This window comes from Mustela lutreola, chromosome 14, assembly GCF_030435805.1.
Source record: "Mustela lutreola isolate mMusLut2 chromosome 14, mMusLut2.pri, whole genome shotgun sequence".
In the NCBI taxonomy this organism is placed as follows: Eukaryota; Metazoa; Chordata; class Mammalia; order Carnivora; family Mustelidae; genus Mustela; species Mustela lutreola.
The window spans coordinates 39,523,799-39,541,684 of record NC_081303.1 but is presented as its reverse complement, the minus strand read 5'-3'; the positions used below and the strand labels follow the sequence as shown (position 1 = coordinate 39,541,684).

The window sequence follows — 17,886 nt, the reverse complement described above, 5'->3', positions numbered from 1 at the left end:
ACGAGCCAGGTCTGAGCATGAGAGAATAAGGTGGCTGAAGGTGCAGATATCAAAGTTGTGCATGAAACCAGGGCTTCTCAGCCAGAGGGGTGCCTCCCTTTCCTTCCTAGGGGAACCTTATCCTACTTGGTGGAGGTGTCCTTGCAGGTATATGGGCCAGCAGCCCTCAAAGATGGAGTCTGTGTGCTCCACCAAGAGGAGATGGTTGGTCATTTTCTTTCACAGACTCAACTCTCAACCCCACACCTCCCTCAGTGGGAGAGAGGAGAGCATGGTCGACAGCAGCCAAGTGGTGGGGCAGGACCTCTAGCTCCAAAGCAGGGACACTCTGGAAAGCAGAGCCTCCCTGCAAATCACATTCAAGGTAAGGAGTTTAAGTATGAGATCAAGTAACCAGCAAGTCTGGGCAATGGAATGGTATAATGCATCATGTCCCCTTCCCTTGGAAAGGAACAAATTACTCAGGTAAATATGTCTCAGCCGAACTTCTAAAGTCTAAATGTTTGGTCCAACACCTAGTGACTCTGTTTCCCTAACCTCTCTTCAGCCACCAGATAGTGGAAGGTTCAGTCAGTATTTGGAGCTTGTGGCCCTTGCTCAGGAAGCCAGAGCTGCATCCAGGCAAGAGTAGGTAGTTAGCACAGAGCAGCCCACGGCCACATGGGTATCGCAAAGATGAAAGGAGAGAAGGTTTGGCTCATTTAAAAAAATTTTTTTTTCCAGAGGAAACAAAGCACAAGTCCCTATAATCCTTAAGCAGAAAAGACTAAAAGCACGTACAGCCACACTGCGGTGATCTGTCACCACAGGCTCACGTGCAGGCCCCGTGAGCCCGAGAGGAACACATTCCATCCACAGGATCCAGGCTTCTGGTCATGAGCCCTACCCAAATCCTAGGAGTCAATCCACGGGTACATTCACGAAGCTTTATTTTTTCCCCCAAGACAAGTGTGGACTTTCAAGTCTGGCCCATCAGTGTCTTTGCCCCTCAGACCCCAGAGGGGAGTCATTTCTTACTAACACAACTGTGCCCTCCAGCAGAACCAGTGGGGAAGGGCCCCACTAGGTTGGCCTGCAGGGCGCTGTACAGGAGCCTGTCATCAAACCCACAGAGAGCTGGGCGGGTGCTTCCGAAGCTGGGCGATGGAGTTATTAGGGCCCTGACCCCTGACTTGAAAGTAGTGGGCACTAAACTTCAGAAGCAGGGTAATGAGCACATTTAAGGAATACCAAACTAGAATATTCTGGAGCAGATGGGATTCCAGATCTTTTAGAGCCTCTGGACTAGTTGGCAGCTTCTCAAGGAGACTGAAATTCCCACTGCTTTATCCAGAGTCACAAACAGTCATGACTTGGTCTTGGGAAAATATACTTCCCCCTCATTCTATGCTGCCATCTGAGGCTAGATTGAATAATGCTGCAGGCTTGGGAAGCCAAGAACCACCCCAGTAAGCCTCCCATGAGTGGGTTAATAAGTTATATGGGACCCCTGGGGAAGGAACCTTCTCTTGACTTCCTGGATCTCTGTTCCCCAGGGCCATCTGTGCCAGTGCTGGGTGCCAGGAGGGGACAACCCCATTCTGCACAGACTGCTGAAGGCCAAGTCCTGGGACCTGTCATGGCCACTGAACAAGACCAAAGGGACATGTGGGTATGCTGACAGGAGACCTTCAAAAATGTTTAGTATCTTTGGTAGGGCAAGTCCTGCCCTGGGAATTCCCCTCTAGTACTGAGGGGATAAGCACGGGTTCAGGATCTGTGCAGCAAAATCATGCCGGGTGCAGAGGTGAGGTGCTGTAGTGTGACTCATTCAGAAAGCCAGAGCCCTGGATGAGTCCCTGCTGTCAACCAGAGCCCAGGTCCCCTCTCTCTCCAAGCTAGTTCTTAGAGCTGAACTTCCAACTTTGCTTGTCAAGTTTTAGGGTCCTGACCCTCTCTGCAGGGCATACACCTGAGCTAGATCCACTGGGCCTAGGAGAGACCTCTCTCCCTTCTCAGATGTCCAAACACATGAATAATTTGACCCCAGGTGCCTAGGAGGCAACAGAGAGTCCCCAAGCATTGGCATAGGGGTCTGGGTGGCCCACAGGTGGCTCTGTGACTGTCGCCCTGAGCTCAGACCTTCCCTGGGCCTCCTCTCTCCATCACCCTACAAAGCCATCCGGAGAACCTGCTGCCTCCTTCTCTTTCTCCTGCACCTGAAGCAAGTACAACCTTGGCCTGCAGTCTTCTCCATTTCTCCTGAAGTCCTGCTGACTGTAGCTGGAGAAAAAGAAGTTAATTTTAAAATAAGGCCAAGCATGGATCCCAAGGGTCCTCTAATGACCCCAGGCAGTGGACAAAATACAAACTTCTGAAGGGCCCTGAATCCCAGTGAGAATCAACATAAACATAGGACTTGCTACAATCATTTTTCTGAGGTTGTGTGTGTGTGTGTGTGTGTGTGTGTGTGTGTCTGCTTTGCTAACAAAGCAACTCTGGGCTCACTGCCCTTCCTGCCGATGCCGCACACCCTGAGGAAGGCCACGGAACACTGGGGAGAGGCTGAGAAGGACAGGAAGCGAAGGGGCCCGAGCGATGAGGACAGCGGCGTGGAGCAGGGCCAGAGGCGCATGAGAGGCTTCTGGAACCCTCCCTGTGGTCTCTCCCATGACCGTAGGCTGCAGAGCACAGCCCAGAAAGTCTCTGCTTCCTGAAAGGCCCTTTCCAGCTCTTCTACTTGGGAAAGGAGACCCGAGGATACCCGGCTCTCAGTGTCCAGGTACCCAAAGCACCTCACAGCTTTCTGGTCTTAACCATTAGGGACAGAAAGTTGCAAGGCTCTGCCCGCCTTATCCCTCAAGCTCCCCTTGTCCCGGGCTGGTTACAAATGACTACTATAGGAAAATAGAAGATGACGACAGACATGGGCTGTACAAGGACAGGGAATGCTGGGAAGTCCCTGTGCCCACCGCAATCTTTGGGGTTCTTGGCGCAGGAGCCCAGCCTGGTATCTACATGGGGGTGTTCTCCAGGGCGCTCCCACTAGTCCCCAAGTAGCTGCTCCTCTTTTCTAGCGGTTGTCCTCTTTTACAAAGATCATGGCAGTAAAAAATTAAAAATGAAGGAAAATACCCTTTAGACAGCATGCCCCCTCTTCCAAAATTGTGCAGACAGTTTGAGAGCGGCTGCCATCTTGCAGGGTGGTGGCGTGCGCCTCCTCCACGTCTGCTCCCAGAGAGAGCGAGAGAGAGAGAGAGAGAGAGAGAGTGCCTAAGCGACTGGTCCCGCTCTGATTTTCTGTCAGGAAAAGCCTACTTTGGAAGTTGTTGGTCATGTAGGTGTGTGTGGTGGGAGGGGTGTTGAGGGCAGGGAGGCGGGGTTTTATCTTTGACTTTCTTTCTTCCTTTTTTTTTTTAAACAGACCACTCAGCTTGCTCCAAAAATGTCTCTCTCTAATTCTGGGGACTGGGGCCTCGATATCTCAAACAGCTCCTGAGGAGACTGAGAGGATCTTCTGGAAGTTAATATCCTGAGGATCTCAGAGAGCTGTTTCTCAATATTTGTCATTTTGGTGTTCAAGGCCTTGATGTCCTCCTTCAGCTCGTGCTTCACCTCCAGGACCGTGGCCTGCAGTGTCTGCTCAGGGATGGGGTAGAAAGAGTGCTTGACCTCCGCCAAGATGGGGCTTCGGTCCTGGGGGCTCCTAGCCTCGCCGACGTTGTCCAGGCGCAGGTCGCTCTTGGTGATGCCGCTGTCGCAGGAGTCCGTCTTCTTGAGGGTGGCCTCTCCGGACGCCTTGGTCCTGTCGGGGAGCGTCTCCATGGACTCGGCCTTGGCCACCTGGCTCCAGCCCTCAGCCTTGCCGCAGGCATCCCTGAAGCGGGCCCAGCCCTTGCGCCTGGCGCAGTCGCCGCCTCCGCCGCCGGCCCTGGCGCCCAAGCACTCAACCCCAGGCGCGTGCAGCCGCCCGTGGTCTGCCACTGCAGCTGTGGAGGTCGCCTGGAAGGCCACGGGCGTGGCCGGACTCTCACGCACGGTCACCACGCTGGCCTTCGCCAGGCTGTGATTGGCCGAGGCGTGCTCGGGGAGGGCACTGCCCTTCTCCACGTCCAGGTCGTCGGGATCGCGGCCGCCCCGCTCTGCGGCCAGTCGGGCCTCCTTCTGCTGCCGGAACCTCTGGAAGAGTCGCCGGACAGGGTGGTCCGGGGGCAAGATCAGGGGGGCCTCATTCTTGCGTTTCATGCGCTCTTCCTCCTCACGTTTCACATCGCTGATCTTCCGGAACACGATCTGCAGCAAGACGGAAACACAGCAAAGCTCAGCCCCTCGGCATCAGCCTCTTGGTCCCCCAAGGGCCGGGCGCACTCATGGCGCAACAGCATCCCTGCTGGGCCCCACCGGGCTTTGCTCTGGGCCTGCCCACCCCTGCCTTTCCCGACCCTCAGCCTTCCTTCCCATTCTCATTCTCTTCAAGAGAAACAACCCCCCACCCCGTCCATTCCCATGAGCCCGGAGGGAGGCTGGAGATGCCAGATGGCTTCCTCCTGGGAGATTGTCCTGGTGCCTCAGCGGGGCCCCTGTTAACCTGTCCTGGCCTGGAGTCTAGCTTTTCAAAAACCATTTTTCTGACCCCGCCTCCAACCTGCTGCGTTAGAACCTCCAGACAGGAAGCCCTTGCATCCATAACAAGCTTCCCAGGTGATGTATGCATGAACGTTTGAGTCCCCCTGGTCTACACCACATTCCAGTGCAAGAAGGTTAAGATGAGTACCCATGCAGGGCCACAGCTAAGACCATCACTGCCATCTGCAGATCTGGACCCTTGAGTGAACTCGGCTGGCTCTGAAAGCAAAAGCAAGTCTCACTCGGAGGCCCGGCCATCCTCAGGCGACTCAGGGGAAGAGCCCATGGCCTTGCACACGGCCTCGTCTTAATACCAGCAACCACCAGGAATGGGTCATGAGGTACTCAAATGTTACTTCATATATTCCTTGTAGCAGCACTGGAAGGCCCCTGGGATGCATTCTCATTTTAGAGAAGAGGAAAACCAAAGTTCAGGGTAGCTAAATGTCCCATGAAAGACAAGTTTGCCATAAGCAACTCATTCCTGTGGCATCTAACCCCAGACCCGTCAGACATCCAACAAGTACTCATGGATGAAGACAATGCTTCATGCAGAGGATGGACAGTCAGCCAGCCAACCAGTTCAAGAGTCTGGCCCTGAGTGCAGCAAGAGCCACAAATGACAGGGCTTTTCCCGGGCTGCCCTCCGATTACGGAAAAGCCATGTAATTTCTGGCTTATGCGGCATGGGGCAGGTGCACTCAGGGATGTGCTGACTTGCCCCACTTCTGAACCTATGGGAAGCCACCTACCATATGTTGTTATAGAAATCACTGGTCTGAGGACCCATCCTGTGATCACTGAGAAGCAGAGGAAAGGCCTATGTAAGGGAGAGAAGCAGCTTTTCCACCACTGCAATCTAGAAACCTGTGCCCTGGGCAGGCAGACTCGGACCAATGCAGATCCCACCCTGAGGACCTGCCACAAGGTTCTCAGGTCTTGGGGAGGCACATGGGGTGGGAGGTGGGGAACACAGGCTTTGGGATTAGAAAGAATGAAATGCCAGCCCTGCCACCTCACTGTGTGACCTCACACAGGCATCCTAACTCCTGAGTCTATTTCCTCCTTATAAAGTGGGGATTTTCTGACTTGGTGTAAAGCTAACACAAGACTCCTTATGTGACAGCGCTGGCCCATGGTTGATGCTCAATCTGAACCCTTCTTCCTTCACTCAAGTCCTCAGCCTTTTTAACCTCTAGGTGCCAATCGATGGGAGAATGTCTTCTGCCCAGAAAGAGGAAACACAGATGTCATAATCAATGTCTAAAAGAAGGGACTGGCTTGGAACACACACAGTCCTCTTGGCAGCTCTCTCAACATCAAAGAGCTGCTAGGGCAGCTCTGGAGGCCTGAGGTGTTTGAACACTAAAGAAAAGGAAGTACTTCTTTAGACACCAAGAAGGTCACACAGAACTTATCCCAAGAGGTTGAATGTGAAATCAGGAGACCGACAAACGCCGTTAAAATGCACTCGTGATGGACGCTTGTGAGGGGCAGGGTATCCTCTGCTCTTCAACCCAAGGCCCCATGGATCCTAGCCTAGAGGATGGGGGCCCAGCTTGACCCAGGCAACGTTTTCAGCTGTGTAGTCATGTTAACAGGGCAGTTCAGCACGTTCGGGCTGGGGCTCCCTCTAGGGGATGTCTGGCTCTATGCCAACTCTTCTGAAGCCTCTTGGCTTATTTCAGAGTATCCTCCTAGTGCTGCTATCAGCCATCCTGCGAGCTGGAGACAGCCCTACCTGAACATCTGTGGCTTGCCCGATGGGCAGATGAACCAGGAAAGGGCTTCCTGCCCTGCAAAAACGCCTGCCCTTTGAGAATCCACGAGTAAAACCAGCAACGCCCAGAAGACACAGAGCTGCTGGGGTCTGACAGCTGTGCAGACCTGGGCTCTGGGGTTCTGCTTACTAACGTCACCTGTGTGTTTGGAGACGCTGGTCTTGGAATCATTGTTTCCAAGGCAGCCACGACCACACATTTGGCCAAGTATTTCATATCTGAGTGGGCAGGGGTGGCCACAAGACTCACAGTAGTGAGGCAGGAATGGGGCGCCCTCTGTATGTCTGCATCACTCTGATGGGCGGGAAGGGCATTTCCTGTGCCCTGTTCCAGTCCAGTGGTGCCTCCCATCTCTAACCCCACTGTGGACCTGCAGAGCGGGTGATTCTGGGTTTCCATCGCCCCCTCGTGGACGGATGAAGCAGCACGATCAACTCTCCTGCCTCCCACCCCTTGGGCACTGGGTAAGCTCCATCCTTTCTGAGCAATTTCAGGTCTTGAAAAGCCCCATTCACCTGCTTGAAGCTCCATGCCCTATCATCTCCTGGCCCACCCCTTCACCCTGACTCTTGCATGGCCTTCAGGATTCAGCTTAAGAGTCATGTCCTCCAACAAGCTTCCCTGGCTTTCCCCACCGTCAAAGACCTTTGCAGATGGGAGCACACAGCCCTGTCACAGCCAGCTGCAACCATCATGAAAAGCAGCATTTTGGTTATTCATCTTTTCCAGGTTTGTTTTCTTTTTTTTTTTTTTTCATCTTCGGTACTATGTCTGATATATATAGTGCTTAATCAATGGTCATTGAATCACTAAGTATGTCAGTGAATAAATTGTGGCCATCTCCCTGTTTGTGAGCTTGTGCTAGAGTAAAAGAAATGATGCATATGCCATCGCCCAACACACACACACACACACACACACAGAGACAAAGCTGACTCAGATGTTTGGGGTCTAATGGAGAGCAGGAAAGATTACCAGTGGACTTGTCTATCCACAACAGATACAGTCCTAATGAGTAGTGAACACATGGGCCCTGATCTACGATACTTCTACCTTAAGATGGTGCTCAAGGGATACACGTTCTCTAGAAATTATGCATTTGGTGGGGCCAGCGATACACTCCACGATGCTCTCCTGTGATGCCAGGCAGAGGCAGTGAGCCCCAGCTCCTGGGCAGCCAGGCAATCACGAAGGTAGACAGCTGACCCATGTAGGACCATTCCTACTCACGCAACCGTGCTGTCCTTCCCTTTCAGGACGGCACTCGATCATTTACATGAGACGGTCAACACTTTGTTATAAAATAAGCTTTGTGTTAGAGGAAGGTCACAGGGCTATAAGTAAAACCAGAACTTCAGGGGCAGGCTGGTGTTCTCACTTTGCCATCACCTTTCCTCCCACTGGCAAAGGGTAGCAGGGCCACAGCACCAGGGGTCAGTCTGGAGACACTGCTACCAGGGATTCCAGTCACTCGCCAGAAAGGCCACAACCTGGTGACAGTTTGGCCTGGGTCCAGTCACTGATGACGGGATCAGTCTGGATCGCTCCTGGCCAGCCAGAGTCCTGCAGGCCCACAGGGACATATATTTTGCATTGCCTGACGTAGGGGGGCACAAGAGGCCCCCGCAGAATGCCGAGTAGCTCATGACTGATGGCAGCCTGGGGAGACAGAGGAGGTCCCGGGCAGGATGGCCATTGTGGCCTCCCTCATTCATCTCTGCATCCCTCTGGGGGCTCACCAGGCACCAGCCTTGAGCCTGGAGGCCTTTACTAGGTGGCTGTTGAGCTGAACAGAACTGACACCTGGCTCGTCAAGCTACAGGGCTTTCTGAGCAGCTACTTCAAGTGTGTTTGAAAAAGCAAACCGCCTTGAGTCTGAGGTGAGTCAGTACCTTTGATGCCCTTCTGGGTTCCATTCACGGAAAGCCTGGGTCCTCTCAAGCCCATTCCAAGCCCCAGACCCAGACCAAGGGGGGCCAGAGTCTCCTCAGTGTCACTGAGTGAGAGGGCTCCAGCTGCACAGCTTGGGGAAGGGGCAGGGAAGGGAACGGACCACCTGGAGTCTGGACAGCACAGAGGTGAGGGGAGGGCGGCTGAGTGGGAGCCCAGTTGCTTGAAAGAGCTCAGGTTGGAAGCAAAAATATATATATAATGTCAATTCTCAGTGATTTACATAAATGAACAGAGACTGAGCATGAATCATAGAAAGCCACAGATAAACCAAAAGGAATTTATTTTGGTTTTCATCAGATTCAGACACATGCCCTCAATCCTGAACATGGAGAAGCAGTAGGCAGAGCACAGGCTTGGAGTGCTCCCAACGCTATCACTGACCAGCCACCCTGTGGCCTTGGGTAAGTCATGTCCTTCCTTGGCTGGACGAGATCACCAGTTCTCAAACCTGGCTGTCATTCAGACCTCACTCTACTGAGTGAGAGCTTCCTGCAGCAGGCTGAGAAACTGGCACAGGTGACAAGCTCCCAAGTGACTGTGACTCCGGCAGCCTGAGCCAGGTCTCCGACCCCTGGACTGATGACTAGTGAGGTCACAGCCACTCTGCTGTGTTCTGTTTGTACACGCATGCTCAGACAGGAGTGTGGCCACACACTGGCCCATCCCCCCACCCCGAGTGCCCCTCTGTTAGAGCCCACACTTGCAGCTCCACCCACTGTGTGCTGCCTGGGATTTGGCCGGGCTGACCTCAGTGAGACCCAATGAACCCCTGGTCCCTGGAGAAGGACCCAAAGAGGCCTGACAGGCCCTGCTATGACTTTAGGCTCCTTCATCCTTTGATCCACCAGAAAGAGGTTTGTGGCCTGGAATGGAGGACACAAAGATTTACGTTTATAGAACAAACATTTACAGAGCACTTCTGGTGTGTGGGGCACTCGGCGGGGTACACACACTTAGCCGTGCCATGCCCGGGGGAGCGGGGGTCTGGGCTGGCACAGACCCAAGCTACTGCAAGAGACAGAGCAGCGTCAGAGGGGGGCAGGTCCCCAGCCTCCTGTCCCTAAAGGCCCTGCTGACGTGGCCTCTTCCTCATGGCTTTCCCTCCCACCAGCCCCCTCCACTGACAGCCCTGCCTGGTTTTACGACAGAGCATAAAACATGAAGATTAACAAACGGGGCCATTTACGAAACTGAAAACCTGGAAAAACAAAGTGGAGATGGACCGATTTGATAAGGCAGTGAGCTGGGTGTTGCTTTTGGAAAAGGCCAGTTCTTAACCTCCCTCCGAATGGCTCTTTATGGAATCAAGGGCTACTTTTTTCCTCTCACAGCAGCATGAATATGTGGACTGCCCAGGGAGGGGTCAAGGCTTCCAGAAGGACCGACGGAGGCCAGTCCAGGTCAGACATCACTCATAGAGCCCAGACTGTGAGCTGCCAGCACCTGTGGCTAGAAGGGGATGGAGCCCATCTCTGCCAGCCCACATTCCTCGGGCAGCCAGCGTGTGGGGAGCAAGACAGGCTTGACAACAGCCGTTGGGGCCCGGGGTGGTGGGCATGGGGGCACAGGTGGAGGCAGCATGAGGGACAGACAACATAAGCACACCCTCTGAAGTCACATGGCCTGGGGATCATGTGCTCTGCATCCTGGCTTCCTCACCCACAAAAGCAGATAACATGACCAAATTCACGGGCCTCATGTGAGGGTCTCAGTAAACCTTTGAATAGTTGTTGAAGAAGTGTGCTCTGAGTCATTCTCTGTGGGGGTGACCCTTGAGATGATTCTGGAAGCAGTAGCTGGAAGTAGTCAGGTATAAAAGGTGGAGAATTTGGGCAAAAGTATCCAGCCAGGACGGCACAGACAATGACAAGGCAGAAATGTCACCAACGTAGAAACATGTGTCTGGGGGAACAGCCCTGGTGGGCAGTTCTGACACTGACCGGAAGTGTCTTGTGTGCCAGGCACTGCTGTGCCATGTCTGGCGTGTGCTATCTCATGCCATCCTTACAGCAGCCCCAGCAGCAGAGTATCATCGCTACCCTCATTTTCTGAACGAAGAAATCGAGCCTAGAAACTAGGTAAGTGACTATCTAAGGGCATGCAAATGGTGGAGGTGACACTCAAAGCCTGGCCACTTGAATCCCTGCCCAGGCCCGACTTCTGAGCCGTTCTGCTAAGGGAAAATGCCTTGGGTTTTTGGGAAAAGGACAGTTTTTCCCCAGTATCTGTTGATAACCTCTATCCATGCCCATCCTGCCCTCTCAACTAGTTTCTCTCACTTCCTGTCCTTCGGCAACTTCTCTAAAGATTTCAAGGGCAGTTCTGGCCAAGAACTTGGAGAGATCTGGCCAAGAAGCTGCGGCTCCAGGAGCATTCAAGGCAGGGGGATGTCTCCCCAGGGCCATTAGACTGTGTGGCCCTTCAGTTCATCAGGATGGGGAGGAATCACTTAAAGTGAAATGCAGACTTTGAGTGGTTGGGACAAGTAGCAGAGTCTGTGTAGCTCATGAGCAGGTCATCTGGATTACGGGAAAAATTGTGCCTTCCTGGAGGATGCTGAGGGCACCAGTTACCCTCCTAGCCATGAGTGACCTCGAGGCCCAGCACTGGAAGGGGAGCAAGAATGCACTGAAGTTCCAGGGGACCTTCTCCAGGAATCATCTAGAGGCTAGAGGTGCTCTGCCCTCAGGTGGCCTGGGCTGGTGCCCGTCAGAGTGCTACTCTCAGCTGGCCCCACCCACCACCACTCACATCTGCACTTCCTTCTGGCATTAAGCAAGAAGGACCTTGCCAGACCCCTTAGTGACATCCCAGCAAGACGAGCATCCTCTCATTCATTCCTGGCCCCCACACCAAGGTCTTCTTTGGACAAACTAATCTAGGGCATGAAACACTCCTACAGATGCACCTGTTCCTCTGTCTTGAGGGTGATTCAAGACCCTTCCTGGTCCCCGCTGCCCAGTAAAAGACACACAACCCTTGGCTGCTGTTCAGGGATGAGATGGCACCACTGTGTGGGAGCTGCCAGCCTCTGGCATTTCACCAGGACTGTTTCTGTCACTCTTCTCCCTGCTTTCTGCTCCCTCAGTGTAGTGGACCAAATAATGGTCACCAAAAGATATGTTCCCCCGGAACTCAGATTGTGGCCTTATTCGGAGTAAGGGTCTCTGCCTACATAATAAGGTAAGGATCCTCAGATGAGGTCATACCTCCTAAGATCTTGCTCAAATGCAATGGTGAGTGTCTCAGAAAAGAGAAGACACAAAACACAGAGCAAATGGCCAGGTGAACTTGGAGGCAAGTATGCAGTGATGCAGCTACAAGCCAAGAAATGCCAAGGATTGTTGGCAGCACTGAGAAGCTAGAAGAGAAGCACGATGTCTCTGCCAGAGTCTCCGGCAGGACCTGGCACTCTAGGCACCCTGGTTTGACCTCTGGTCTCCAGAACTGAGGAAGAATACATTGCTGCTGCTTTAAGCCTTCTCAGTTGGTGGTAACTTGCTACTACTGTGGCCGGTGGCCTCTAGACCTCACTTTCCTGCGGCTGCTATTTCCCATCCCGCCTGTGGTTTGCTCTCCATGCGCCCCCTGGCTGTCCGCCACTTCACTGCACATTTCATGCAACCGAGAGCTTGTGGAGGTGCTGGCCAGACCCAGAGCAAATGCCCACCCTGCTGTGTGCTGCCACAGACACAGAGGATGGTTCTCGATCTTTCTAAGCCTCCAGCTCTCTCATCTACTCCTCCTTCCAGCCTTGCTGTGGTGATGCAGGAAATGACATTTGTGAGACACCCCTTCCGCCCTTCCCCTTTTTATAAATAATCCTGCTTTTCTCACTAGTTCATCCCTAAACCTGAAATTTCCTGTGCTGAGCATGGCTGTGTCAGTGTCTTGTAGACCCTTCAGGCCCTGCACTCCTGGCCAGAGCAGCTTCTCTTCCCACCCAACCTTTCCCCAGCATGACCCAAGTCATCAGTGGGTCAGGAGGATATGAGGCCAAGAACGGTGAACTAGCGTTCAGCCTCCAACTCATCCTCAGTAATGCCTCCCCGTCTGGGGACACTCTGATTGTGATCTGGGAAATCCTGTTAACACGATGTGGTCTCATTATTCTGTGGGGCAACTTGAGAAAATGGAAGGTGACCTGGGATTTGCAGATATCAAACCCACCAAATACTTCTGGGCGTCTGGTTCACTCCCCATTGCGCCTTCAGCCTGATTATCCCACACAACCTTACTCACACTGTCTCCTGACAGTCCATGTTTCTCTCCACCCTGGGCACAAAGTGCCTCAGGCCAGGAGGCAAAGGGAAATGGAAAGTAGGAGAAAGGGTATGCCCTGGAGCCTGCCACCGGGGGGCGCCCATGCGGGGAAGGGAGCACTCAGGGCACACACTGACGAGTCAACATTCCACTATCGTTGTCTTAATCTGAATCCCTCTCCAGGGCTTCTTGCTTCCTCATCTGAGCCTTCAACCCCAACAGCAGCTAAAGCTCATCAGCCATTCAACAAAGGACCAGATATTGGACTAAGTGCTTTGTCTACATCAGTGACCCTTCCAACCCTCAGAGGTGAACACAGAAGTCATTCCCCAGGTAAGTCTGCACCTTTGCCCTCTGGATTCATGTCTTTGCACTGTGTACTTTTTACCACCCAGAAGAACAATAATTAAAGATTCATCCATCCCCAACGTCTTCTGGTTGGTTGCATTCTCTTCATTATTTTTCCTGAAAAATCTGATACAAAGCATTTATGTATATAATTGTTTTCCTACTCTTAGAAATAGTTGTTTTCCCATGCACCCCAATGTTTATAGCAGCAATAGCCAAAATATGGAAAGAGCCCAGATGTCCAAATGCAGATGAATGGATAAAGATGTACTTGAATCTAAAGATACACCCAGACTGAAAGTGAAGGGATGGAGAACCATCTTTCATGCCAATGGGCCTCAAATGAAAGCTGGGGTAGTGATTCTCAAATCAGATAAATTATATTTTAAGCTAAAGACTATAGGCAGAGGTACAGAAGGACACTACATAATTCTTAAAGGGACTATCCACAAAGAAGATCTAACAATTGTAAATATTTATGCCCCCAACATGGGAGAAGCCAGCTACATAAGCCAACTGTTAATCAAAATAAAGGCTCATATTGATAAGAATACATTAATTGTAGGGGATCTTAACACACCACTCTCAGCAACAGACAAAACATCTAAGCAGAAAATCAACAAAGAAACAAGAGCTTTGAATGACACATTGGACCAGATGAACCTCATAGATATATACAGAACATTTCACCCTGAAACTGTAGGATACTCACTCTTCTCAAGTGCACATGGAACTTTCTCCAGAATAGACCACATACTGGCTCACAAATCAGGGTTCAACCAATACAAAAAAACTGAGATTATTCCCTGCATATTCTCAGACCACAGTGCTTTGAAACTGGAACTCAATCACAAGAAAAAGTTTGGAAGGAATCCAAACACTTGGAAGCTAAAGACCATCCTGCTCAAGAATGTTTGTTTGGGGGTGCCTGGGGGGCTCAGTGGGTTAAAGCCTCTGCCTTCAGCTCAGGTCATGATCCCAGGGTCCTGGGATCGAGCCCTGCATCAGGCTCTCTGCAGAGAGCCTGCTTCCTCCACTCTCTCTCTCTGCCTGCCTCTCTGCCTACTTGTGATCTCTGTTTGTCAAATAAATAAATAAAATCTTTTTAAAAAAATGTTTGTTTGGATCAACCAGGAAATCAAAGAAGAACTTAAACAATTCACAGAAACCAATGAGAACGAAGACACATTGGTCTAAAACCTATGGGATATGCAAAGACAATCCTAAGGGGGAAAAACACAGCCATCTAAGTCTCACTCAAAAAATGTGAAAAATCCTGAATACAAAAACTCTCTTTACGCCTTAAAGAACTGGAGAATCCACAACAAATTAAGCCAACCCCATGCACAAGAAGGGAAATAATTAAGATTAGAGAAGAGATCAATGTGTTAGAAACTTGAAATACAGTAGAACACATCAATGAAACTAGAAGGTAGTTCTTTGAAAGAATAAGATTGATAAACCACTGGCCAAACTAATCCAAAAGAGAAAGGACCCAAATTAATAAAATTATAAATGTAAGAGGCAAGAACACAACTAACACCAAGGAAATAGAAATAATCATCAGAAATTATTATCAACAGCTATATGCCAATAAGTTAAGCAACCTAGAAGAAATGGATGTAATCCTGGAAACCTATAAACTACCAAGACTGAAACACAAATTGACAACCAATAACCAGTAACGAGATTGAAGCAGTGATCAAAAACAGGAGTGCAGGACCTAATGGTTTCTCTGGGAAATTCTACCAAACATTCAAAGAAATAATTCCTATTCTCCTGAGAAACAGAAGGAAAACTTCCAGACTCTTCCTATGAAGCCAGCATTACCTTGACCCCCAAACCAGGCAAAGACCCTATCAAAAAGGAGAATTTCAGACCAATAACCCTGATGAATATGGATGCCAAGATTCTCAACAAGATCCTAGCTAACAGGATCCAACAGTACCTTAAAAAGATTACTCACAATGGCCAGGTGGGATTTATCCCTGGGATGCAAGGGTGGTCCAACATTCGCAACTCAAAGTGACAGAGCAAATCAATAAAAGAACAGAGAAGAAGAACCACGTGGTCCTCTCAACTGATCCAGAAAAAAACATTTGACAAAATACAGCATCCTTTCTTGATTAAAACTCTTGTAAGTATAGGGACAGAGGGAATAGTCCTCAAACTCATAAAATCCATTTTTGAAAAACCCACAGCAAATATCATTCTCAATGGGGAAAAACAGCCTTCCCACTGAGATCAGGAACACAACGAGGATGCTCATTCTCACCACTGTTGTTCAACATAGTACCTAGAGGTCCTAGCAACAGCAGTCAGACAACAAAAAAGAAATAAAAGGTATTCAAATTGGCAAAGAAGACGTCAAACTCTCTCTCTTCACAGATGACATGGTACTTTATGTGGAAAACGCAAAAGACTCCACCCCCAAATTACTAGAACTCATACAGCAATTTGGTATTGTGGCAGGATACAAAATCAATGCACAGAAATCAGCTGCTTTCTTATACACTAACAATGAAACTGTAGAAAGGGCAATCAGAGAATCAATCCCATTTACAATAGCACAAAAAACCATAAGATACCTTGGAATACATCTAACCAAAGAGGTAAAGGATCCATACTCAAGGAACTACAGAACACTCATGAAAGAAACTGAAGAAGACACGAAAGGATGGAAAAACATTCCATGCTCATGGATCGGAAGAATAAACATTGTTAAAATGTCCATCCTGCCCAGAGCAATTTATACATTCAATGCCATCCCAATCAAAATACCAGCGGCATTTTTCAACATGCTAGAACAAACAATCCTAAACTTTGTATGGAACCAGAAAAGACCCTGAATCACTAAGGAAATGTTGAATATGAAAAACAGAGTTGAGGGCACCATGTTGCCTGATTTCAAGCTTTATTACAAAGCTGTGATCGCCAAGACAGCATAGTACTGGCACAAAAACAGACACATAGCCCAATGGAATGGAGTAGAGAGCCCAGATATGGACCCTCAACTCCATGACCAAATAACATTCGACAAAGCAGGAAAAAATATACAGTGGAAAAAAGGCAGTCTCTTCAATAAATGGTGCTAGGAAAATTGGACAGCTATGTATAGAAGAATGAAGCTCGACCATTCTCTTACATCATGCACAAAGATAAACTCAAAATGTTTGAAAGACTTCAACGTGAGACCAGAATTCATCCAAATCCTAGAGGAGAACATAGGCAGTATCCTCTTCGACATCAGCCCCAGCAACTTCTTCCAAGACACGTCTCCAAAAACAAAGGAAACAAAAACAAAAACGAACTTTTGGGACTTCATCAAGATCAAAAACTTCTGCACAGCAAAGGAAACAGTCAACAAAACAGGCAACCCACAGAATAGAGGAAGATGCTAGCAAATGACATGACGGACAAAGAGCTGATATCCAAGATCTATAAAAAAAAAAACTTCTCAAACTCAACACCCAAAAAACAGATAATCATGTCAAGAAATGGGCAGAAGACATGAACAGACCCTTCTCCAATGAAGACATACAAATGACTAGCAGACACATGAAAAAATGATCATCATCATTGGCCATTAGGAAAATTCAAATCAAGACCACATTGAGATACCATCTTACCCAGTCAGAATGGCAAAGATTAACAAGGCAGGAAACAACAAATGTTGGAGAGGATGTGGAGAGAGGGGAACCCTCTTACACTGTTGGTGGGAATGCAAGTTGGTGCAGCCACTTTGGAAAACAGTGTGGAGATTCCTCAAAAAATTAAAAATAGAGCCACCCTATGACCCTGCAATTGCACTATTGGGTATTTACCCCAAAGATACAGATGTAGTGAAAAGAAAAACCATATGTACCCCAATGTTCATAGCTGCAATGTCCACAACAGCCAAACTGTGAAAAGAGCCAAGATGCCCTTCAACAGACAAATGGATAAAGAAGATGTGGTCCATATATACAATGGAATATTGCTCAGCTATCAGAAAGGATGAATACCCAACTTTTGCATCAACATGGATAGGATTGGAGGAGATTATGCTGAGTGAAATAAGTTAAGCAGAGAAAGTTATCATATGGTTTCACTTACTTGTGGAGCATAAGGAATAACATGGAGACCATTAGGAGAAGGAAAGGAAAAGTGAATTGGGGTAAATCAGAGGGGGTGACCAAGCATGAGAGACTGTGGACTCTAAGAAACAAACTGAGGGTTTTGGAGGGGAAGGGGTGGGGGATAGGTGAGCCTGGTGGTGGGTATTAGGGAGGGCACGTATTGCATGGAGCACTGGGTGTTGTACATAAACAATGAATATTGGAACACTGTATAAAAACTAATGATGTATATTCTGTTGACTAACAAAACACAATAAAAAAAAAAGATGTGGTGTACACACACACACACTCACACACTAGAATATTACTCAGACATCAAAAATAATGAAATCCTACCATTTACAATGACATGGAATGAACTTAAGGGTATTATGCTAAGCGAAATAAGTCAGTCAGAGAAAGACAAACACTATATGATTTCACTCATATGTGGAATTTAAGAAACAAAACAGATGAACATAGGGGAGAGGAAGGAAAAGTACAGTAAGAAGAAACCAGAGAGGGAGGTAAACCATAAGAGACTCTTAATCATAGGAAACAAACTGAGGGTTGCTGGAGGGGAGGAGACTGGTGGGATGAGATAACTGGGTGATGGGGATTAAGGAGGCCACATAATATAATAAGCACTGGGTGTTCTATGCTACTGATGAATCACTAAATTCTACCTCTGAAACTAATAAAAAAAGATGCTTTCAAAAAAGGAAGAAATAGGCACTTTCTACCAAAATGGACATACAACTGTGAATCCTGACAACCTGTACATTCCTAGAGAGTTGGGTCTGACATCACTGTTGTCTTTACTGATCCTTTTGCTGCCC

General features: G+C 49.3%; 1 protein-coding gene across 3 annotated transcripts in view; it reads right to left on the bottom strand.

Annotated features, from left to right (window-relative positions):
* Window positions 1-202: 202 nt before the first annotated feature.
* Window positions 203-17,886, bottom strand: part of KCNH1 (potassium voltage-gated channel subfamily H member 1) — a 382,012-nt gene continuing 364,328 nt past the window's right edge. For all 3 annotated transcript variants that reach the window (XM_059146887.1, XM_059146889.1, XM_059146888.1), the window contains one exon: window positions 203-4,272. In XM_059146887.1, coding sequence (XP_059002870.1) covers window positions 3,409-4,272 — 864 coding nt within the window. In that variant the 3' untranslated portion in view covers window positions 203-3,408. The remainder of the gene's footprint in view (window positions 4,273-17,886) is intronic.